The sequence below is a fragment of the Petromyzon marinus genome, unplaced genomic scaffold (genome assembly GCF_048934315.1).
Source record: "Petromyzon marinus isolate PM22_M1 ecotype Great Lakes invasive population unplaced genomic scaffold, UKy_Petmar_22M1.pri1.0 PM_G_Scaffold_30, whole genome shotgun sequence".
Taxonomy (NCBI): Eukaryota; Metazoa; Chordata; class Hyperoartia; order Petromyzontiformes; family Petromyzontidae; genus Petromyzon; species Petromyzon marinus.
In genome coordinates, this window is record NW_027422873.1 from 814661 (window position 1) to 837615 (window position 22955).

The following is a 22955-nucleotide window of genomic DNA, read 5'->3' on the forward strand; positions in this document are numbered from 1 at the left end:
AGGATGGATCGTAGGCAGGCCAGCCTAAATGTTTCTAACCGGCGAAGATGTTCCACCAGGGGGGTCCACGTCTCGCAAGCGTAGAGAAGGGAGGGAATGACCGTGGCCGAGAAGACCTGAAGCTTAGTGCGGAGCGACAGACCAGGTAGCTTCCACACAGCGTTACGCAACCGATGAAAAGATATTGCCGCTCGACTGATTCGGAGTGAGACCTCTGCTGTTAAACTGGAGCCAGTCATAAGCACACTGCCCAGGTATGGGAAACTCTCCACTCTCTCCACAACTGCCCCATCACCGATTGGGAGTTGTGGGGGTGGAGTGTCCGATGGTACAAAATACCCAGGCAGGTGCTTAGTTTTGGTGGGGCTGATGGTAAGGCCCCACCTCTTAGTGGCACGCTCCAGTCTCAGCAGCAGCGTCTCCAACTCCTCCTCTGACTGAGCAGCTATTACCAAATCATCAGCATACATAACGTGGTTGAGCAATAGGGAGCCATCCCTTGACCGCACCCGGGCATCGATTAGCCTCCCATTATATCTGTACCATATGGAGATTCCCCCGGTACAGCTATTGAAGGCTTCACGAACTACGTGGTCAAAATAGATGTTAAATAATGTGGGAGCCAGAGGACATCCCTGTCGCACCCCAAGATGTACAGGGAATGGCTCTGACTCCCGGCCACGTAGTTTTACCCGGGCCCGCTCACCATCATGAAGGTCCTTAATGATCGTGAGCAGAGGGTCAGGTACTCCAAAAGCACGAAGAACGACCCAGAGCCCAGGCCTACTGATGGTATCATAGGCCTTGACCAGGTCAATAAAGCAGAGATGTAGGTCTTGTTGGAATTCCCTACACCTCTGCTGTAGCAGATGGACAGAAAATATGGCATCTGTGCAGGACCGCCCTTTCCTGAAACCGCATTGGGGCTCCGCAAGCCTCTCCTCAGCGTGCCTGGCAAGGCGATGCTGAATAATCCTTGCCAGGACCTTTCCCGGCACACTGAGGAGTGAGATGCCCCTGTAGTTGTTACAGTCTGTGCGGTCCCCCTTCTTAAAAAGGGGGACCACCAGGGCATCCTTCCAATCCTGCGGAACCCGTCCAGTGGTCCAGACTGTTGTTATGATGTCATATAGGGCAGTCTGTGCACAAACGCCACCCTCCCTCAGCATTTCGCTTGGGAGATCATCTCTGCCCGCTGCCTTTCCTGGTCTCAGACTCCGGATCGCCTTCAATACTTCCTCAGCAGATGGCACCTCAGCCAGCCACTCACAGGGGGTGACTTCATCCAATATTTGAGGCACCGCAGCCTCAGCAGGGTCATCCTCACTTTGTGCCACAATGTTTTCCTGGCTGAGGGATTTTCCCTCCCCCAGGACCTCACAGAAATGCTCAGCAAATCTGCGAACCTGTTCCTGGGGGTCGGAAATTGGATCACCGTTTTTTCCCCTAATGATGGTAATAGGTGTGGCGCTGCAGGTTACTTTTTTGATGGAGTTAAATAGAGATTTGTGATCACGGGCCACTGAGGCAGACTCCATCTCCTCAGCAACCCGCGACCACCACCCATCCTTGCAGCGCCTCACGGCTCTCCGAACCTCTGAGCGAAGGCTGCGGTAAGCCTCCTCATTCTCTGACGTGGGATTCGGTAGCCGATGACAGTGGGCCTGTCGCTTTTTCTCAACCATCCTGAACAACTCCTCTGTCATCCAGGGTGTCTGGGGAGGTCTGGACCACGTACCCAGAGCAGCCATTGCAGCTGCATGAGTCACAGTCCTAAACCTCGCCCATTTACCCTCGACATCAGGAGGAGTCGGGGACGATGCCAATCCCAGCCGCAAGCGATGATGAAATTCTCGCTTGCAACTTTCATCAGATAACTGAGACCAGGCCACTTTAGGTTGGAATGGGGTCCTGGGTGTACACCCACCACCGGAGTGGAGGAATGGCAGGCGCATCTTACAGATGACTAGTCGATGGTCAGAGGGCAGATCAGCTCCACGGTAGGTCCTGGTGTCAAGGACATGGGCTCGCATTCGCTGGTCCGTCACTATGTAGTCCAGCAGATGTTCTTGCTTGGACCCGGCATGCATCCATGATGTTGTGTGGATGCGCCGATGCCGGAACAGCGTGTTGGTAATTACAAGCCCATGGGCTGCACAAAAATCTAGCAGCCTCCTACCGTTGTTATTGAGCTGATCTGGCCCATGCCCTCCAATCACTCCAGACCAGGTGCCAGTATCATGACCAACTCGGGCATTGAAGTCACCCAACATGATGACTCTATCCCGAGGGGCCACTTTAGCCAGCACCTGTGACAGGAGGTCATAGAAGGCATCTGACTCATCGGCTTTGCCTGCATCCCTCCACGGATGTTCATCTTCGGTGGGGGCATAAGTAACCACGACCACCATTCCTCGCCTCCGGTTGATGGGAAGGCGAGCGCAAAGTAGCCTGGGGCTTACAGCTTCCCACACCTCACCGCCACGCTCCCACGCCCCCTTCATTCTTTTGTTCAAAAGAAGACCCACACCCTGTTGTTTGGCAGTCTGCTGCCCCGAGTAGAGGACTGTCCACCCCTCATGGTGGCAGGAGCCAGAGCCGGTCCACCGGACCTCCTGAATGCCGCATAGATCCAGGCGGTACCGGTCCAGCTCCCGACAGAGGAGTGGCAGCCTCTCCTCTGCAGTGAGCGTTCGAACATTCCACGTGGCCACCCGTAGTGGCTTTTCGTTGTTTCTGGAGTAGCCCCGAGGGTAGGTATTCAATCTCCTGGCTCCGCCAATTGGGGTTTGGCCAGGAGACGTCATAGACGCCTGGCCCCCCGGGGCCTCCGGCACAAGCTTAGTTGTTACATATTTCAGTTTAATTCGTGGTTTCGTGGTAATTAATTGAAGGTGGAGGGGTTACCAGCCCCTCGCACCCGTCCAGAGCCCCCGTTTAGCCCCTGTGGTGGACACATATGCCATGAGGGGAGGAGCCAATCAAAATTGGATCTCCCCCCACAGCGCTGTCCACGACAGAGTTGCCCGTCCGGCACCGCGAGGAGGTAGGGGGTTGTTTTGCCGGACACACACATACATACACACACATACACACACTCACACTCTTACTGCATTACGCCAAGAATGCAGTAAGTGGTCAGATCGTAAACATTCGGGATAATTATTCACCCAAACAAAAATTATATCGTACGTACTGATCACACCCCTAAACTCACTTAAGTCATGTACTAAGGTGTGTCTTGATAATGTTAACTGGTTACTTGACGGAGTGACCACACCCCCCCCCCCACCATACTGATAGATGATTTAAAAAAAAATGAACGGATCAATGAATGACTCATCACGTGCTAATCACTCATCAACATCCTGTTGTCAAGAGTGATTTAATATCACTTCTCTGTGTAGTAATTTCATGGCGGTACAGGGCTTGCACAGTCAGTGCAAGATGTATTCAAAGAGCACTGCCCAATTTTAAGTGAACGTGAAATTGCATGCAACAAAGTAGCAAACGTGTTACGTTGAACTGGCAATTGCATTTACGTAGATATTGCGTTTTACATAAGCATCACATGGAGCTACTGTGTTTGTAATATAATGGTTCCATCTGCTTCGTTTTTATGAAATGTTTTATTTATTTAAAGCATCATGATCATCCATTACTGCTGCTAACCACTAAATGAATACATTAATTTCCTTTCAATTTGTGAATATAGGTGCACGTGGCCATGCGAGATCTGAAAGTGATGTGTGTAAGGGCGGTCACACGCCTATCACTTGATTAATTGCAGTTTTAAGTCAGGGTTGAATGTTGACGCATTGATCCCCATTGCCTTGTGATCTCTTAAGTGGCCGATCATTCGTTGTTCCTAACAAAACGCCAGTCCACCGACGTTGGAGAATGAGTGGCTTCGCCTTGACCTAACGAATGTACCTGCATCAACCCTGACTGCACACCCAACCCCCCTTGTTGATGTAACAATATAAATCCTTAAAACGGCCTAGCAGCGCAACGTCCCACTGCTCTTTATTTTGTTGTCGTTCCGCAGCAGCCAGGAAGATGAAGCCCCGTGCGCCGGTACCACCGCTGATGCGGTCCCAGTCCCAGACTGGGACCCCCAGCTTAGACCCACCGGACGGTGGCGACGGCCCCCCAGTGGACAATGTGGAGCTCAACGTCATCCTGCCGGGCGGGGTGCACCACGTCGCCCGAGTCGACGGGAGGTGCCTGTCGTGCACTTGGATTATTTACACAAAGATAAACAGACAAAGATCCCCCGTGTAGCCTGTAACAGAGTTGTAGGGGCAAGTGCTGTTAGCGAGCACACACAAAGACAAAGATCCCCCACCGTGTAGCCTGTAACAGACTGTAGGGGCAAGTGCTGTTAGCGAGCACACACAAAGACAAAGATCCCCCGTGTAGCCTGTGACAGGCTTTAGGGGCAAGTGCTGTTAGCGAGCAGCACACAAAGACAAAGATCCCCCGTGTAGCCTGTAACAGACTGTAGGGGCAAGTGCTGTTAGCGAGCAGCACACAAAGACAAAGATCCCCCGTGTAGCCTTAACAGACTGTTGGGCAAGTGCTGTTAGTGAGCACTTATGAAGGCCGGAACGGTACACGAGGGGGTGGGTGGCCAGCACCACGCCCGACCGCCTTTGTCTCCCCAGTGGCAATGTTTTTATCCACCGCACCAGGTACTCATTTGAGGCTGAGTCGACCTAGGGGAGGCCCGGGACCCGTTCAGATAATTGTCACCGGTGTTGGCCGTGAGCGGGAATCAAACCCGGGTCGCCAGGTTCATAGCGCAGCGTAGCGCTAACCGCTACACACACACACGCACACTCATTCCATTCCTGCGGGGATCAAGCGATGGATGGGTAAGCATTTTATGGCCGCCCAAGTTTGGCACAGGCGTAATGGGTTCCGTAGACACACCTTCGTATAGACAACTCCTTTATTACAACACAGCGCTCCCCGACAGTCCTGATGGGCTGCTACAGCCCTAGGGACACGGCCTACTCCCGGCGTGCCGTGACGCTGGCAACGCTCTCGGCTACTCCGCTGTGATCACCCTAAGGGGGGGCTGACCCCTGACCCCGACCCAGGGTCTACACTCTGGCTTCCTCTGACCTCGCCCTTATAAGGGCGTAGGGCCGGGGAGTCCCAGAGTCCCACCACTGGCCCCAGAGTCCTACCACAGGCCCAGAGTCCCACCAGCGGCCCCAGAGTCCCACCACTGACCTCAGAGTCCCACCACTGGCCCCAGAGTCCAACCACTGGCCCCAGAGTCCCACCAGCGGCCCCAGAGTCCCACCACTGGCCCAGAGTCCCACCACTGGCCTCAGAGTCCACCACTGGCCCAGAGTCCCACCACTAGCCCCAGAGTCCCACCACCGGCCCAGAGTCCCACCACTGGCCCAGAGTCCCACCACTGGCCCCAGAGTCCCACCACTGGCCCAGAGTCCCACTACCAGTGCCCCAGAGTCCCACCACCACCGGCCCAGAGTCCCACCACTGGCCCAGAGTCCCACCACCACTGGCCCAGAGTCCCACCACCGGCCCCAGAGTCCCACCACCGGCCCAAAGTCCCACCACTGGCCCAGAGTCCCACCACCGGCCAAAAGTCCCACCACCGGCCCCAGAGTCCCACCACCGGCCCAGAGTCCCACCACTGGCCCAGAGTCCCACCACTGGCCCAGAGTCCCACCACTGGCCCAGAGTCCCACCACTGGCCCCAGAGTCCCACCACCGGCCCAGAGTCCCACCACTGGCCCCAGAGTCCCACCAGCGGCCCAGAGTCCCACCACCGGCCCAGAGTCCCACCACCGGCCCAGAGTCCACCACCGGCCCAGAGTCCCACCACCGGCCCAGAGTCTCACCACCGGCCCGCACGGCGTCCCCGGGGCCCTTGCAAGGGGCCCCAGGGTCCTGTCTGGCTGCTACCGGTCTTCGGCTTCGGTCTTCAACTGGTCCCAGATCGGCTTGGGGAGGTCCCCTTTGATGCCCCTTGCCCAGTGAGGGGCTCAGCTGTCTGGGATCCTAGAAGCCCCGTAGCCCTTCACCCCGACGGTACGAGGTACCGTAGTACCATCTGTGGTGTTACACTACGTGGTACCGTAGTACCATCTGTGGTGTTACACTACGTGGTACCGTAGTACCATCTGTGGTGTTACACTGCGTGGGACCGTAGTACCATCTGTGGTGTTACACTACTTGGTACCGTAGTACCATCTGTGGTGTTACACTACGTGGTACCGTAGTACTATCTGTGGTGTTACACTACGAGGTACCATCTGTGGTGTTACACTACGTAGTACCATCTGTGATGTTACACTACGAGGTACCCTAGTACCATCTGTGGTGTTACACTATGTGGTACCGTAGTACCATCTGTGGTGTTACACTACGAGGTACCGTAGTACCATTTGTGGTGTTACACTACGAGGTACCATCTGTGGTGTTACACTACGTGGTACCGTATTACCATCTGTGGTGTTACACCACGTAGTACCATCTGTGGTGTTACACTACGTAGTACCATCTGTGGTGTTACACTACGTAGTACCATCTGTGGTGTTACACTAGTAGTACTATCTGTGGTGTTACACTAGTAGTACTATCTGTGGTGTTACACTAGTAGTACTATCTGTGGTGTTACACTAGTAGTACTATCTGTGGTGTTACACTACGTAGTACCATCTGTGGTGTTACACTAGTAGTACCACCTGTGGTGTTACACTACGTAGTACCATCTGTGGTGTTACACTACGTAGTACCATCTGTGGTGTTACACTAGTAGTACTATCTGTGGTGTTACACTAGTAGTACCATCTGTGGTGTTACACTACGTAGTACCATCTGTGGTGTTACACTACGTAGTACCATATGTGGTGTTACACTACGTAGTACCATCTGTGGTGTTACACTACGTGGTACCGTAGTACCATCTGTGGTGCTACACAAGCATTGAAATGTCAATTTGGAAAGGCGTGAGAGTGGAGTTTAATGAGAGTGGTGAGTGGAGTTTAATGAGAGTGGTGAGTGGAGTTTAATGAGAGTGGTGAGTGGAGTTTAATGAGAGTGGTGAGTGGAGTTTAATAAGAGTGGTGAGTGGAGTTTAATAAGAGTAGTGAGTGGAGTTTAATAAGAGTGGTGAGTGGAGTTTAATAAGAGTGGTGAGTGGAGTTTAATAAGAGTGGTGAGTGGAGTTTAATAAGAGTGGTGAGTGGAGTTTAATAAGAGTGGTGAGTGGAGTTTAATAAGAGTAGTGAGTGGAGTTTAATAAGAGTGGTGAGTGGAGTTTAATAAGAGTGGTGAGTGGAGTTTAATAAGAGTGGTGAGTGGAGTTTAATAAGAGTGGTGAGTGGAGTTTAATGAGAGTGGTGAGTGGAGTTTAATAAGAGTGGTGAGTGGAGTTTAATAAGAGTGGTGAGTGGAGTTTAATAAGAGTGGTGAGTGGAGTTTAATGAGAGTGGTGAGTGGAGTTTAATAAGAGTGGTGAGTGGAGTTTAATAAGAGTGGTGAGTGGAGTTTAATAAGAGTGGTGAGTGGAGTTTAATAAGAGTGGTGAGTGGAGTTTAATAAGAGTGGTGAGTGGAGTTTAATAAGAGTGGTGAGTGGAGTTTAATAAGAGTGGTGAGTGGAGTTTAATGAGAGTGGTGTGTGGAGTTTAATGAGAGTGGTGAGTGGAGTTTAATAAGAGTGGTGAGTGGAGTTTAATAAGAGTGGTGAGTGTAGTTTAATAAGAGTGGTGAGTGGAGTTTAATAAGAGTGGTGAGTGGAGTTTAATGAGAGTGGTGAGTGGAGTTTAATGAGAGTGGTGAGTGGAGTTTAATAAGAGTGGTGAGTGGAGTTTAATAAGAGTGGTGAGTGGAGTTTAATAAGAGTGGTGAGTGGAGTTTAATAAGAGTGGTGAGTGGAGTTTAATGAGAGTGGTGAGTGGAGTTTAATAAGAGTGGTGAGTGGAGTTTAATAAGAGTGGTGAGTGGAGTTTAATAAGAGTGGTGAGTGGAGTTTAATAAGAGTGGTGAGTGTAGTTTAATAAGAGTGGTGAGTGGAGTTTAATAAGAGTGGTGAGTGGAGTTTAATGAGAGTGGTGAGTGGAGTTTAATGAGAGTGGTGAGTGGAGTTTAATAAGAGTGGTGAGTGGAGCTTAATAAGAGTGGTGAGTGGAGTTTAATAAGAGTGGTGAGTGGAGTTTAATAAGAGTGGTGAGTGGAGTTTAATGAGAGTGGTGGACGTGCTGCGTGGGTGGGCGAATGATCCCAGGTAAAACTGGCTCCACGTGGAATGTTTCTGTGCTCACACAGCGGGTTTTAAATGCATTAAAATAAATGTGTTATTTTCACGAAGCATAAATCTTCATGGCCGCGAGGTCAAATTGCCCTCTTTGCAAGCAATTTTATAATGAGCTATTTCCAGTTGTCTGTAATGTGGTCATCTTTTGGGTGATTGCATCTGCCGGTGTGTTATTTTTTTTGGGATTTGTTAAATGCGCAAATAATCGCTATGGATATAATAAACACGCCATTTTATTTCTTGGAAAACATTTACGGTCATTTTGAATACAACATTAAAAGTATATTTTGTATCCATGCAACACGTTTTAACTTGTTAAGCCGTGTTTGAAATCCATGAGTGTGAACAAGACGTATGATTGATCCCCCTCCTTGTAATACGTTAGGATGGTGAGTGTTTTGAAGATGCATTGTGTACAATTTTTTACTTACATTCCATACTCATTGCTACGGCCCCGTAAACAGTAATTTAAATTACACTCCACACATCGAATGTAAACATGACACAAACGCATCCGCGAGCGTTCATAGCCATGCTGTAAGAATATCACGCTGCATCTTTTGAACAATTTTCTGGTTTCTAAATTACGAGTCGGGCCTCAGTCGGGAACAACAAATGTCCTTACGCACGACTCACACTTTGACGTTGACTTGGAGCTGCTGCTGCTGCCCACATGTTGCTGTGTGAGCAGCAGGACGGTGACGGACCTCCTGGTTGAACTCTGCGGTCCCTACCGGTTGAGCCCTGATGGCCACACCCTGGAGCTGCTATCGAGGGACGATGCATCGCCTCTACAGTACGGGCCCAGCACACCGCTGGGGGCCCTCGGTGCTGGGACAGCCCTCCTCAAACCTCGGCCCGCCGGCGATGACCGACTGGAGAAGCCGATGCAGCCCGTTGTCCCGGAGGTAAAGCGTTGATTCGCTGACGCGGCCTCGTCGTAGGTAAGACTTTGACAGTCGAAACACGCTGGAACCTGCGTAGAGATCTTGGAGTGACGGCCTTCCTCCTAAAAAGCCTCGGCCCGCCACTGATGACCGACTCAGGAAGCCGATGCAGCCCGTTGTCCCGGAGGTAAAGCGTTGATTCGCTGACGCGGCCTCGTCGTAGACAAGACTTTGTACAGTCGAAACACGCTGAAACCTGCGTAGAGATCTCGGAGTGACAAAGCTGATTAGAAAAATGGACGTGTAAGCAAAGTGGCCCGGTTCATGCGTACATGCAAATAACTATTATTAGATGAATTATAAGAGTTTGAAACTACACTTTGAGCTAGGTGTGGCTATGGGTGTGTGTTAACACAGCATGTGTGTACATTGTCAGTACACAATTTTAGTTAAATTCTCCTTAAGTACATTTTAGACGTCATTGCCTCAATTGGTTAGCTTCTGCATTAGGCGTCTTTCACACATTTCCTCGGCCGTGTCGTGCTTGTTGACACTTTGTAGAAAGTCTCACGTGTTGTTACAGGTAAAAGGATTTTGTACAGTTTTGTATTAGGGTCCATCTGTGGATTACCATGTTATATACATGGCTCTCCGATTTGACCTTTGTGATAATGTGCCGGATTCATTTCTGAACCTTGCACGCATGCTGCCGACTACACCGTCACGCGATGAGTTATCATCGGGAAACCTTGACCCCTTTGGGTCAAATCTACTTATGAATGGAAATATTTGTGAGACTGGATTTGGTTGGATTTTGGTATCTTGACTAATGAAACATGATGAAATGCCATTATCACATCATGCCTCACTGGATGCACCGGTTGGTGTTACCCGCCAGTTTACAACTTGCAATTTATCAATCTTTGAAATAGCATGATCAACCGGACTACGCGTTGATTGTGTTTTGACCGACCGACTGTGTTGCTTTATATGGTTTCCAAATGTTGCTAAACCCTGTTTGTCTGGTATGCTTCTATCTCTGTGTCCCCTGTTGTATCTGTGTTAGTTCCCCCCTACTTGGGTGTCTGTGTATACATCTGAGGTTGTGTCTCCCCTCTCTCTCGTAAACTTAGCTCTTCTGTACCTGATGATGGCTGCTTGTGTTGCAACCGAAACGTCGTACGCTATTATGTTATTTTATTATTTATTATTTATACGTGACTTTACTGATAAAAAAACAAAGAGTAACTACATTTTGCTTTGGCTCAGTTCGCCTGCAGATCATGTTTTTACCAGGCTATACTTAGCATTCATCCAGTAGAAAATTTATACTGAATGATGATGTGGATGATGATGATAATACTTATCCATGGGTGGAATATGCTATGCAAACATTCTTATTTTAAAAATGTTTTACTTTTAAGCAACTTGTATAAACATTGCAACCTAATTAATTTTAAAGGAAAATATTTCCCTCTCGTCACTTCACCGGCTGTGATTATATTTATCACTTGCATTCAGTGAAAAGGATGGATTGCTTTTAGATCAAAGTATTTACGCGCCATACTTGGCTTTATTGAGAAGATAGAGTTGGACCGTTCCGTTCTTCTGTGCAAAGTTGAAGTCTGCTTCGAAAAGCGTACGATGCTTTTTGTTGTTAAATCTTTTAAATTTGACTGCCTCGTTACTTGGTAGTAATGAGGAAGTCAAATTTCCTCTTGGAAATATGTGAATGGTTGGAGTAAGATTTCAATTGGTAAAAGGAGACCGGCAGTCTTATGAATAATACGAAGGGCTAAGATGCAGCCACTTTGTGTGACTATTTGAGTAGGACTGTGGTGGTCAGGCAGAGTTGGAGTTGGTCAGTTTAACACGTAGCAGGCTTTCGCGACCAATATCCATCATAGAGGTTTTTGGGTTAGACCGCGTATAAATATATAAATGTTGTGTCGTGAAAACCCGCCACCACCCGACACAGCCAACTAGTAAGGGCTGTCGCGTAAACAGAACGTGGACGATTCGTCACTAGTACAGCACTCGTGTGTAGTGTATAGTGTAGTGTATAGTAGTGTATAGTGTAGTGTATAGTAGTGTATAGTGTAGTGTATAGCAGTGTATAGTGTAGTGTATAGTGTAGTGTAGTGTATAGTGTAGTGTATAGTAGTGTATAGTGTAGTGTCTAGTAGTGTATAGTGTAGTGTATAGTAGTGTAGTGTATAGTGTAGTGTATAGTGTAGTGTACTAGTACAGCACACCGGTGTGTTGGGGAGCCAAGCCACAACATTTACAATCTGAGTACGACGTTTTGCCAGTAATTACAACCAGCTTCATCAGGCGACATCCAGATTTGTGGAGAAGTCTTCCTGTCTCGTTCCTTACATAGAGGCATAGATGCGTTTACTTTTGATTTATAGCCAGGTCAGCCTATACTGTCATAGTTTTATGCAACTGTTTCCATATTTCCTACTTTATTGACACCAACACAAGTACAATTAAATTACAATAATGAAATGCTCTTAAACAGAGATATGGATAGATATTGGTAATTAGAGACATGTGTTTTCCATGATATCCAAATCTATTACGTATTTCCAATTCTACTCTGCATTGTTTAGTCTGAAATGTAATTTAAGCATGCTTAGCAACTGCAGGTGCTTTAATCCTGGGGATCAGTGAACAAGGCCTTGATCTTCTCTCCTGTGGTGGCTTTGCATTGTACACCAGGATCAGGGGCTAGTTTAGAATGTTTAGCGAGTATGTAAATGTTGTGAAAGCCCAATTGTACCAGAGGCCATGGTACATTAGTTGATATTCTACCAAATGACAAAACGTCTTAGATTTTATCTTGTGATGGTTGTTTATTGTATACTAGACACAGAGGCATATAGCTGGATACAGACCGATAACCTTTGGTGCATTTATTTTCATCTTACAAGTTTAACACGTAGGCTTTCGCGACCAATATCATTCATAATAAAGGCTTTTGGGTTGGATCGCGTTATTTATAAACGTGTCGTAACCCTTATTGTTAAATTAAATATATTGCAACTACAATTCCTTATAGGGGAAACTACTAGTAATTAATAACAATTGAATAATTACCAATCTATTATATAATTACAATACCCTCCCCCTATCCACCTCTAATCGCTGCGCCTGATATGAGTTAAATGATGACGTCACCCTACTGCTGCTCTATTTAAGACCGGGAGCAAGCGGAGAGGGCTTCACCATTCTGGCGAATTGCCCGATGATGCTGGATCTAATCACCAGCGAAACGTCGTATTCACAATGTTGTAAATTATGTTGTGGATTCACTCTTCTACGCGCAAATGGGCTAAAGTAGTGAACTAATTGTCTTTTACTCTTTGGTTCTATTCGGTAAAGTCACCACGTAGGTAAAAAAATAAAACAATAAAATTCTCACGACGTTTCGGCCACAACACAAGCGGCCTTCATCAGGTGAAGGGACCAGCCTGTCTAGAGGACAGCGCTGGAGTGAAACACAGCCACGCTCAGACTACGACCTTTAAGTTTGGCTGTGTTTCACTCCAGCGCTGTCCTCTAGACAGGCTGGTCCCTTCACCTGATGAAGGCTGCTTGTGTTGTGGCCGAAACGTCGTGATTTTTGTTGTTTTATTTTTTTACCTACTACGTGACTTTACCGAATAGAACCAAAGAGTATGGATCCTTGCAGTCACGAAAGCTTCAAATCTAGAATATTTTGTCTTTTGTGAACGTGACACATGTTTACTGCTTTGGCCATGTTGGGTGGTGGAGGGTTTTACGACACATTTATAAATAACGCGATCTCACCCAAAAACCTTTATCGTGAATCATACAAGTTACACGATGAATTTGCTTAGTTAGAGGCTCTCCCCAGGGGTACAAATGCATGCATCCTGTCATCCAGGATATATGGAATATTACACAGCATCATTTGTTAAGCAGGTTATATACTGGTGATGTGATCCAGAAATTCGAAACCAGCTTACTTTCTGAAATCATGCTTTGTCTGCACTGCTGGAAAATATTGGTCTGGAAGGTCCATAGGCAGAATGGATGAAACATCATTACAAAAAGGTTTTTGTTGGGACTGAGCATGAGCCCAGTACAGAGTCACAGTACAAGGGGGGGAACAGAAAGACAAAACATAATTTTACAGTCTGTGTATTATGTATTCATTACCCATGATCCTCCACCACAAACTTGAGTTTGTGTATAGTTTTTCTGTTTTCTGCTGCTAAATCCACCATAGCTTTAATGGTGCTGCTGTTCTCAACAGCTGGAAACAGCATTTGTTTAAAAGGGCAATCCACAAGGTCGAAACTGGTGCAGAGTTTTCCTGCAAAGGCAGAGGCCCCATTGGCTGAGAGACAAATACAATGACATTGGTATTTGTGTGAAGAGGTGGGCTTCCTGTCCCATTGAACCTCCACTACAGCACATCGTGAGGTTTTATACTGTAATTCAGACCAAGTGTAACCCAGTTTTAGTCCCCCTTAATCCACAGCCTAGCCCAGTATTTCATTTTTAAATGGAGAAATTTGATGAACGTTGACAGCTGGATCCTAAGAGGGTAAACGAAGAGGGGATTTGTTAACGACAGCGTTCAATTCGTCGATCCTCTACTTAAATCTCTTAATTCTAGATTTGAAGCTTTCGTGACTGCAAGGATCCATACTCTTTGGTTCTATTGGGTAAAGTCACGTAGGTAAAAAATAAAATAACAAAAATCACGACGTTTCGGCCACAACACAAGCGGCCTTCATCAGGTGAAGGGACCGTGCTGTCATGAGGACAGCGTTGGAGTGAAAACAGCCAAGCTCAGGTCATGGCCCATGCACCTCCTACGTACATCGTGCTCATGTTTATACTAATTCCTTTGTCAAAGCGTTTTGCTTCCTCCCACACAGCTTAAAGGACGCGACCTGGGCTTGGCTGTTTTCACTCCAACGCTGTCCTCGTGACAGCACGGTCCCTTCACCTGATGAAGGCCACTTGTGTTGTTGTGGCCGAAACGTCGTGATTTTTTTTACCTACGTGACTTTACAGAATAGAAGCAAAGAGTATTACATCACTTAATTTGTTTTTCAGCAAACGGTGCGGCTGACGGTGAACTACTCGCGAGCGCGTAAGAAGACCGTAGTTCTGGCGAGCCCGCGCGTGGCCCTGCAAGCGCTGCTGCCCGACATCTGCAACGAGTGCGAGCTTGACGTCCACCACACGGCGCTGTTCGGGGACGCCAGCGAGACGGAGCTGCTCGATACGTCGTGCTCGCTGTCCGAGCTCGGCGTCAAGGAGGTGTACGCCGTCGACAGGAGCAGAGGTTTTGTTTTAACGTTACTTTTGAGCTGATGGAAAAGAACAAAAAATTCGTTTCGATTTGAAGCTTTCGTGACTGCAAGGATTCATCCTTCTTTGGTTCTTTTGGTAAAGTCACCGCCACGGAGAATGAGAATAAAATAATAAATTAATAAAATTAAATAACACAATAAAATTCTCACGACGTTTCGGCCACAACACAAGCGGCCTTCATCAGGTGAAGGGACGAGACTGTCTGGAGGACAGCGCTGGAGCCGCTTGTGTTGTGGCCGAAACGTCGTGAGAATTTTATTTTGTTATTTTATTTGATCAATTTATTATTTTATTCTCATTCTACGTGGTGGTGACTTTACCGAAAGAACCAAAGAATAAAAAATTCGTTTTATCATGGCGGTCCTTTATAAGGCTGGCTTAAAGCCTACCTTCCCTGCAGTTTCTTTTAGACTTGTCAATAGAACCTCCTGGTTATTGACCTAGAATTCATCTTCTTTGGTTCTTTCGGTAAAGTCACCACGTAGAATGAGAATAAAATAATAAATTAATAAAATAAAATAACACAATAAAGGTCAGATGACAGGTCTGTTCCTTTCACCTGAAGAGGGCCACTTGTGTTGTGGCCGAAACGTCGTAAGAATTTAATTGTGTTTTATTAATTGATTATTTTATTCTCATTCTACGTGGTGACTTTACCGAAAGAACCAAAGAAGAGGCATCCTTGCAGTCACGAAAGCTTTAAATCGAAATTTGACCTAGAATTGTTTATTTTATCGGTATGACTTTTAAGATAACAATTTGTTTTAGACGTCTGTATATATGTGTGTATGTGTTCATGTGCGACTATATTTTGTACATTACAGGCCTATATATAACGCGTAAAAATGTTTCTTATATCATCATGCAATACATTTTTTTTTACATTTCATTTTGATGCCTTCCACACTACCCTGATATACTTGGAAATAATTCTGTTCTCATTTCAATCGTTCTGATGTACAGTCTATTGTCTAAATTTTGATTTAAAGCTTTCGTGACTGCAGTAATTCATATTCTTAGCTCTTTCGGTAAAGTCACGTTGAAGGGAAACAATAAAATATATTTTAAACAAAATATATTTTATTATCTTATTGTTTCCCTTCAACGTGACTTTACCGAAAGAGCTAAGAATAGTCTATGGTCTGTTTATGGTTTTTTTCTGAGATTCCAAATGCAATGACACTTGTCTTCCTTTCACGTACTTTTATCATTATTACAGTTCATTTGGAATCGCGGACCCCCATGTGGTGATGGTTCAAACCGTGTGCACCTTCTGAAGTTTTAATTTTTTGATATTCTACTCATTTTTTCACCTCTAAAGTTTTCAGACATCGGTATATCTTTTGGGTTTCAAGGTATTTTACTTGTCAGCGTCCTGGAAATATGCCCTGGTCATCTGACTTTCAGTTTTGATACCCCCCCCTCCACTATAATAAATAGCCTTGCTGTCCACGTAGAGGTCTCTTACAAGTATATTCTAGTTGCTGTGCCTACTTTTGTGACAGTGTTCATAACTGCTAGCATTTTTAAAGTAAATAGTGCACGTGGCACCTGCTCAAATATCTCTAGTTAGATGCTGATGTGAGCATTGCTTGAAATCAGTCCGCCCGGCAAACTCTCTCAGTCTGCTCACTCTCGGTCTAGTTGCCTCTGGTTCTTTCGGTAAAGTCACCACCATGTAGAATGAGAATAATAAGATAATAAAATAACACGATAAAATTCTCACGACGTTTCGGCCACAACGCAAGAGGCCGTCTTCAGGTGCTTAAGGTTGTGTGAAATCCCTCCCCGTAGAGGTTAAATTTCGATTTAAAGCTTTCGTGACTGCAAGGATTCATCTTCTTTGGTTCCTTCGGTAAAGTCACCACCACCACGTAGAATGGCCGAAACGTCGTGAGAATTTTATTGATGGTGACTTTACCGAAAGAACCAAAGAAGATGAATCCTTGCAGTCACGAAGGCTTCAAATCGAAATTTAGTCGCCTCTGCCTCGTGCTAATTTGTGTCAGTAGGCAAAGCGCATGAATTGGCTTCGAACCTAAAGCCGCCGTGATTGGATTTCTCTGTCGTTCCTTTGGCTACCCATGCATAGCAAAGGAGGTCTCATAATGTAAATGCTCACCCCGAGCCCTCGATACTCTGATGGTGCGCTGTTTTTGAGTTGCACGCCTTTTGGCGTCTTCTGGTCCAACACCAATGGAGACTAGGCTCTAAGAAAAGCCGTCTCGCGTGTGGACCAATCAAATTCAAGGACAGTGCCAATATTATTATCAGAGTTGTCTTTTTGTTTGCATTTTGACTGCTTGTGTTGTGGTTATTGCAAACACGATGCCTTGAATAAAGGTGTCAGTTTTTGTGCCAGTTAAAAAGGTAAAACCTATTACTATATCTTGTTACTGGCAAAGGAGGTCTCATAATGTAAATGCTCACCCCGAGCCCTCAATACTCTGATGGTGCGCTGTTTTTGAGTTGTACGCCTTTTGGCATCTTCTGGTCCAACGCCAGTGGAGATTAGGCTCTAAGAAAAGCCGTCTCGGGTGTGGACCAATCAAATTCAAGGACAGTGCCAATATTATTATCAGAGTTGTCTTTTTTGTTTGCATTTTGACTGCTTGTGTTGTGGTTATTGCAAACACGATGCCTTGAATAAAGGTGTCAGTTTTTGTGCCAGTCAAAAGGGTAAAACCTATTACTAATGCAGAGGATTGTTCGTGTTATTTGTTTGTGCGTGCGTGCGTGCGAGTTTATGAGCTGCATGTTTGGGCTTGCTGGCTGCTGGAATCGAGCACGGAATGTTCACACGTCCCGTGTGCGGCCACCATGTGGGTGAACTGACTTCTTGGCCGCATTAATAATGGCTTGGGAGGCTTAGAATGTCCGTGCTTGGACAGCTCCATGGTTACCGTGACGGGCTGCAAGTTTCAACCCCTTGGCACAACCAGCGCCGTTCTCTGCTGCGCGCTTTGCTGCATTTTGTGTGCCACCAGCGCCACCCGGTGGGAAATTGAAGAAGTGTAAAATATATAAGCTTAGCTCTTTCGGTAAAGTCACGTTGAAGGGAAACAATAAAATAATAAAATATATAAAACAATAATAATTCTCACAACGTTTCGACCATAACACAAACGGTCATCATCAGTTGTGAAAACGTGAGAATTTTTATTGTTTGATATATCTTTTTTATTACTTTATTGTTTCCCTTCAACGTGACTTTACCGAAAGAGCCAAGAATATGAATCACTGCAGTCACGAAAGCTTTAAATCGAAATTTAAGTGTAAAATATTTTAATTTTTTTACAATCCTGCCATCTAGTGGAGAAGTATTGTTACAATGAACAATGTGAACGCTCCGTAGAGGTGTACCTAAAAAAATATATATACACAAGTATGGTGTAATATGCATGTTTATATCAACATTTAATAAACACCTTGATAATTTTGGTACGTGCGTGAAAATAGTACACCTTTTGCAATTTGAAGTTTCTTGGGTTTCAAGCGTCGTACAATTAATAAAAAAATAGACCACGTATTGAAAGGCTTAATTAATTTAACTTTAATAATAGTTGGGTTTTCCCCTTTTTTCTGGCAACAAAACTGAAACCTTTTTAACAAGGATTCATGCCTACTGCATTAACCACAATACCTGCAGTCAAAATGCAAACAAAAAACATACTATGATAATATATGGTGCATTGTGCTTGAAACTGATTGGTGCACAGGTATTGTGGTTAATGCAGTAGACATGAATCCTTGTAAAAAGGTTTCAGTTTTGTTGTCATCAAAAAGGGGAAAAACCCTATTATTATTACATTTTGGAACTGGCAAAGGAGGTCTAATGATAATTTAACTTTGTGTTGCATCTGCAAAAACTACGGACCGTTCACTGTGAAGCGAATTCGCTGCGTGTCATCCCTGTTGCTATATGCACATTAACGCTCAGGTAATGGAAACCTTCACCTGTGGATGTTCTAGATTTGAAGCTTTCGCGACTGCAATGATCCATACTCTTTGGTTCTATTCGGTAAAGTCACGTCACAAACAACAACAAAATAAAAATTGAAAAATTCTCACGACGTTTCGGCCACAACACAAGTGGCCTTCATCAGGTGAAGGGACCCTGCTGTCATGAGGCCAGCATTGGAGTGAAAACAGCCTCCCACACAGCTTAAAGTACGCGACCTGGGCTTGGCTGTTTTCACTCCAACGCTGTCCTCGTGACAGCACGGTCCCTTCACCTGATGAAGGCCGCTTGCGTTGTGGCCGAAACGTTGTGAGAATTTTTAATTTTTTTGCTTGTTACGTGACTTTAGCGAATAGAACCAAAGAGTACCCTGTGGATATATTGAGTGGCTCTCTTTGCGTTACAGAGCTGGGCCATGACCTGAACGACAACGCAGACCTCCCGGAGAAAAAACACAAAGGGCTTTGGAGCTTTTTGCGGCCAAAGATAAAGAAGGTCAGTACGTGACACACTTGCACCCCTGCGTATTTGAAATTGAGCAGTGGTTTTTCTTGCCGTGGTGTTCTCTTGTGACTTCATTAAACGGTGTGTTATTCTCTTGTCGAGAGGAGTGTCATGTGTAGATACACGGAGACATGTTTGTAACAAGATATAGTAATAGGTTTTACCCTTTTGACTGGCACAAAAACTGACACCTTTATTCAAGGCATCATGTTTGCAATAACCACAACACAAGCAGTCAAAATGCAAACAAAAAAGACAACTCTGAAAATAATAATAATATTGGCACTGTCCTTGAATTTGATTGGTCCACACCCGAGACGGCTTTTCTTAGAGCCTAGTCTCCACTGGTGTTGGACCAGAAGACGCCAAAAGGCGTACTAAAAGGGTAAAACCTATTCCTATATCTTGTTTCTGCAAAGGAGGTCTCATAATGTAAAAGGTTTCAGTTTTGTTGCCAGAAAAAAGGTTGAAAAACCCCCTATTATTATTACATTTTGGCTACTGGCAAAGGAGGTCTAACGATGTAAACCTTGTGTTTCCTGCTCAGAGCCCTCCAGGCCAGCCGCGCCTCGCACAGGAGACCGGAAGAAGCCGGTCACCCCCTCCCGCACCGTTGGCCTCGCCTTCGACCCGGGCCGCTGGAGCCACGTCGCCGCTCGGCACGCTGCGGCGTCGCACCAAGCCCCGTGCGCCTCCTCCTCCTCCTCCCCCCCCATCCACCACCGCCCGGGGTACGCAGGCTGCCGGCCCCGAGCCGCCGCCTCCGCTTCCGAGATCTGCCCCAGAACAGGCGCGGCCGGCGGCGTTGTTGTTGTTGTCGCAGCCTGGATCCACTCCTCCTGTGCAGCCTGGCGTGGAGAACGAGCGTCGAAGGCGGAGCAGCTCCGCACGTGAGAGAGAGAGAGGGCTCTCACGTGCTCACATTTTCCATTTTTTTTATTTTTATCAAGTGCCCTTTATAGTTCTATCGATTCAAGGCCGATTTTTTTTTTTTACGACGGAGCGGCTCTTTTTGGCCCTGTTCAAAATGCGGGAATTTAAGCTGTGCCATCGGGCAAACGTTTTGATTTAAGCGAAAAAGTATGTCTAAAAAAAGCTTCTGTTCGTTTCGTCTTGGTAACAACCTGCAAGCATCTCGGGGAGCAAAAAGTGAAATTCCATTGCTTTTAGTGCAGTGAACTGCTTAGGCACAATACCTAAACTTAAACACATTCTCCTGCGGAGGGAGGAGCTGGTAGGAACGTTGTTGGGTTGCTCGGTCAATGGCCAGGGTCAACGGCGGCACCACCACGTGGTGTGTTCCGTAAATATGCCCGACTTTGAGGGCAGGCACAAGCCGGCGTGAGTAGGTTAAACGTTGAGTTTTATAAGGGCACCACGGGGTGACCAGCCCCTCCCCAGCCAGCCCCACCCCCCACGCAGCCCCTCCCCACCCAGCCCCTCCCCACCCTCCCCTCCCCACCCAGCCCCTCCCCACCAGCCCCTCCCCACCCTCCCCTCCCCACCCAGCCCCACCCCTCCCATGTTTGGATGCGCGACAGACTGACACAATAATAATCTCCTGTGGGCTGGTGGTGTAGTAACCAGGAGGTTCCTACACAGTATCATCACCTAGCCGATTTGTCAACATCATGTTTACACAGGGGAGACGGTAAGCGAACACGTTCCAATCGTGCATGCGGTTTTGTTTGGCTTCAACTGTCTTCTTTCAACAAGACCTCTGCTGCTACACATTTACCTTGTGAGCCCCACTATTTCCAGATTTGAAGCTTTCGTGACTGCAAGGATTCACCACACTCTGTGTTTTTTTCAGCAAAGTAACGACGTAGTTAAAAAACAAATAAATGATAAAACAACTAAATTAAATCACGACGTTTCGGAGGCAACACCAAGCTCCCTTCTTCAGGTGGAAACCGTCACAGCTGTATCAAGCAATTTTACCGTGACGATTTCCACCTGAATTTCTGTATGAAGTTGAGGCAGAAATTTTACCGTGATGGTTTCCACCTGAATTTCTGTATCAAGTTGATGCAGCAATTTTACCGTGACGGTTTCCACCTGAATTTCTGTATCGAGTTGATGCAGCAATTTTGCCGTGACCTGTGTCCACCTGAATTTCTGTATCAAGTTGATGCAGCAATGTTGCCGTGACGATTTCCACCTGAATTTCTGTATCAAGTTGATGCAGCAATATTACCGTGATAGTTTCCACCTGAATTTCTGTATCAAGTTGATGCGGCAATGTTGCCGTGACGGTTTCCACCTGAATTTATGTATCGAGTTGATGCAGCAATTTTGCCGTGACGGTTTCCCCATGAAGACGGAAGCTTGGTGTTGCCCCCGAAACGTCGTGATTTAATGTAGTTGTTTTATTTATTTTATTTTACCTACGTCGTGACTTTACCGAAGAAACACAAAGAGTCTATGAGCCCCACGATGTCTGTCGTCAGTCAAAGCACCGTTTGTAATATGATGACAAGGTGAAATATTTAATTGGCGACTTATTTTTGAGGACATCAACACAGAATGTATCATCATTGTTACGCTTAATGAAGGGTTGAAGTCGTGGAATGTTAAAGTGCCTAACCCAGTAATGTTTCCGGGGTTTAATGTCCTCGCGAAGCAATAGTGAATTATGTTTAAGAGATTTGGCCGGGATGAATTGTTCATCGACCAAACGAAATTATTTTTTTTATTATTGTGAAGAGAGACATTTTGCAATTTTGGGGTGCCATCAGAATCTTTATTTAGACTGGAGAAATCTGATGAACTGTGAAGCTCATTTTCACAGATGGCCAGTAAAAGGGATGAAATATTTTACATTATGAGACCTCCTTTGCCAGTAACAAGAAATAGGTTTTACCCTTTTAACTGGCACAAAAAACTGAAACCTTTATTCAAGGCATCGTGTTTGCAATAACCACAACAAACAAAAAGACAACTGATATTATTATCAGAGTTGTCTTTTTGTTTGCATTTTGACTGCTTGTGTTGTGGTTATTGCAAACATGATGCCTTGAATAAAGGTGTCAGTTTTTTGTGCCAGTTAAAAGGGTAAAACCTATTACTATATGGATGAAATCTTGTCTTGTTGTGATAGATTACACAGAAATGTGCCGCACTATGGCATCGTACCGTGCAATGTGTTGTGATGGGAGTTGCATGCTGTCAGTTGTGTTCTTGTTAGTCAGGTGGCATCACAATCCAACAGTCATCCAATCAGTGAGCAAGTTGGTCCAGTGAGCATGTACATAGTGTGTATATGTATATATGTGATTGTGAGTGAGTGTATGTGAGTACTTATGTGTATGTGTGTGTGCGTGCATGCATGTGACGAACATGTTTTATATTAACAGCCAGCTGCTGTTTGAACCTTAAAGAATTCACTTGACCGGTTATGGGTAAGTCAAATGTGCTGATGCTAATGAATGGCATTCACATGTATGGAAATGTTGTTTTGTGTTTCTCAGCCTCCGCTCAAAGTTCTGGGCGCTTACCGTTAAAGGATGAAAATGAAGAAGGTAAATATTGTAAAATGCACAGCTTCATTGGAATAGATGGCTCTGTATAAGCAGTATGGAGGCCAGAAGTAATTTTAATCCAATAAACTGTTTCTTTAAATGGTTGTTCATTTAGATATCTTGTGATCAAAATTGTAATCGTGTTCCGACAATTGGCTAATTATTACGCTACTTTGATAAAATATGTTATTTATTAAGAGTTTTTTTAGGGCATAATTCAGATATAAAATTGACTTTCATACTGCAGAATAATGCTTACAAGGTAAAACAACTGCATAACCTTGCAGCAGGGGCACCATTTCCTTTGAAAGTGTGTGGATTAATTGAAGGATCTTTTGAAAGTCCTTTAACCTTCCCGGTCCTCATTTTTCCACGAAAATGTTGACAGGCTGTGGAGCAAACAGCCTGCCAAAATACCAACAAAAA

General features: G+C 45.9%; 1 protein-coding gene across 1 annotated transcript in view; it reads left to right on the forward strand.

Annotated features, from left to right (window-relative positions):
- The first annotated feature begins 4059 nt into the window (after nt 1-4059).
- LOC142915370 (uncharacterized) overlaps nt 4060-22955 on the forward strand; it is a 32446-nt gene continuing 13550 nt past the window's right edge. The window contains exons 1-6 of the mRNA XM_076061204.1: nt 4060-4223; nt 8990-9206; nt 14283-14514; nt 18911-18999; nt 19556-19898; nt 22479-22529. Of these exons, the coding sequence (XP_075917319.1) occupies nt 4060-4223; nt 8990-9206; nt 14283-14514; nt 18911-18999; nt 19556-19898; nt 22479-22529 (1096 nt within the window). The remainder of the gene's footprint in view (nt 4224-8989; nt 9207-14282; nt 14515-18910; nt 19000-19555; nt 19899-22478; nt 22530-22955) is intronic.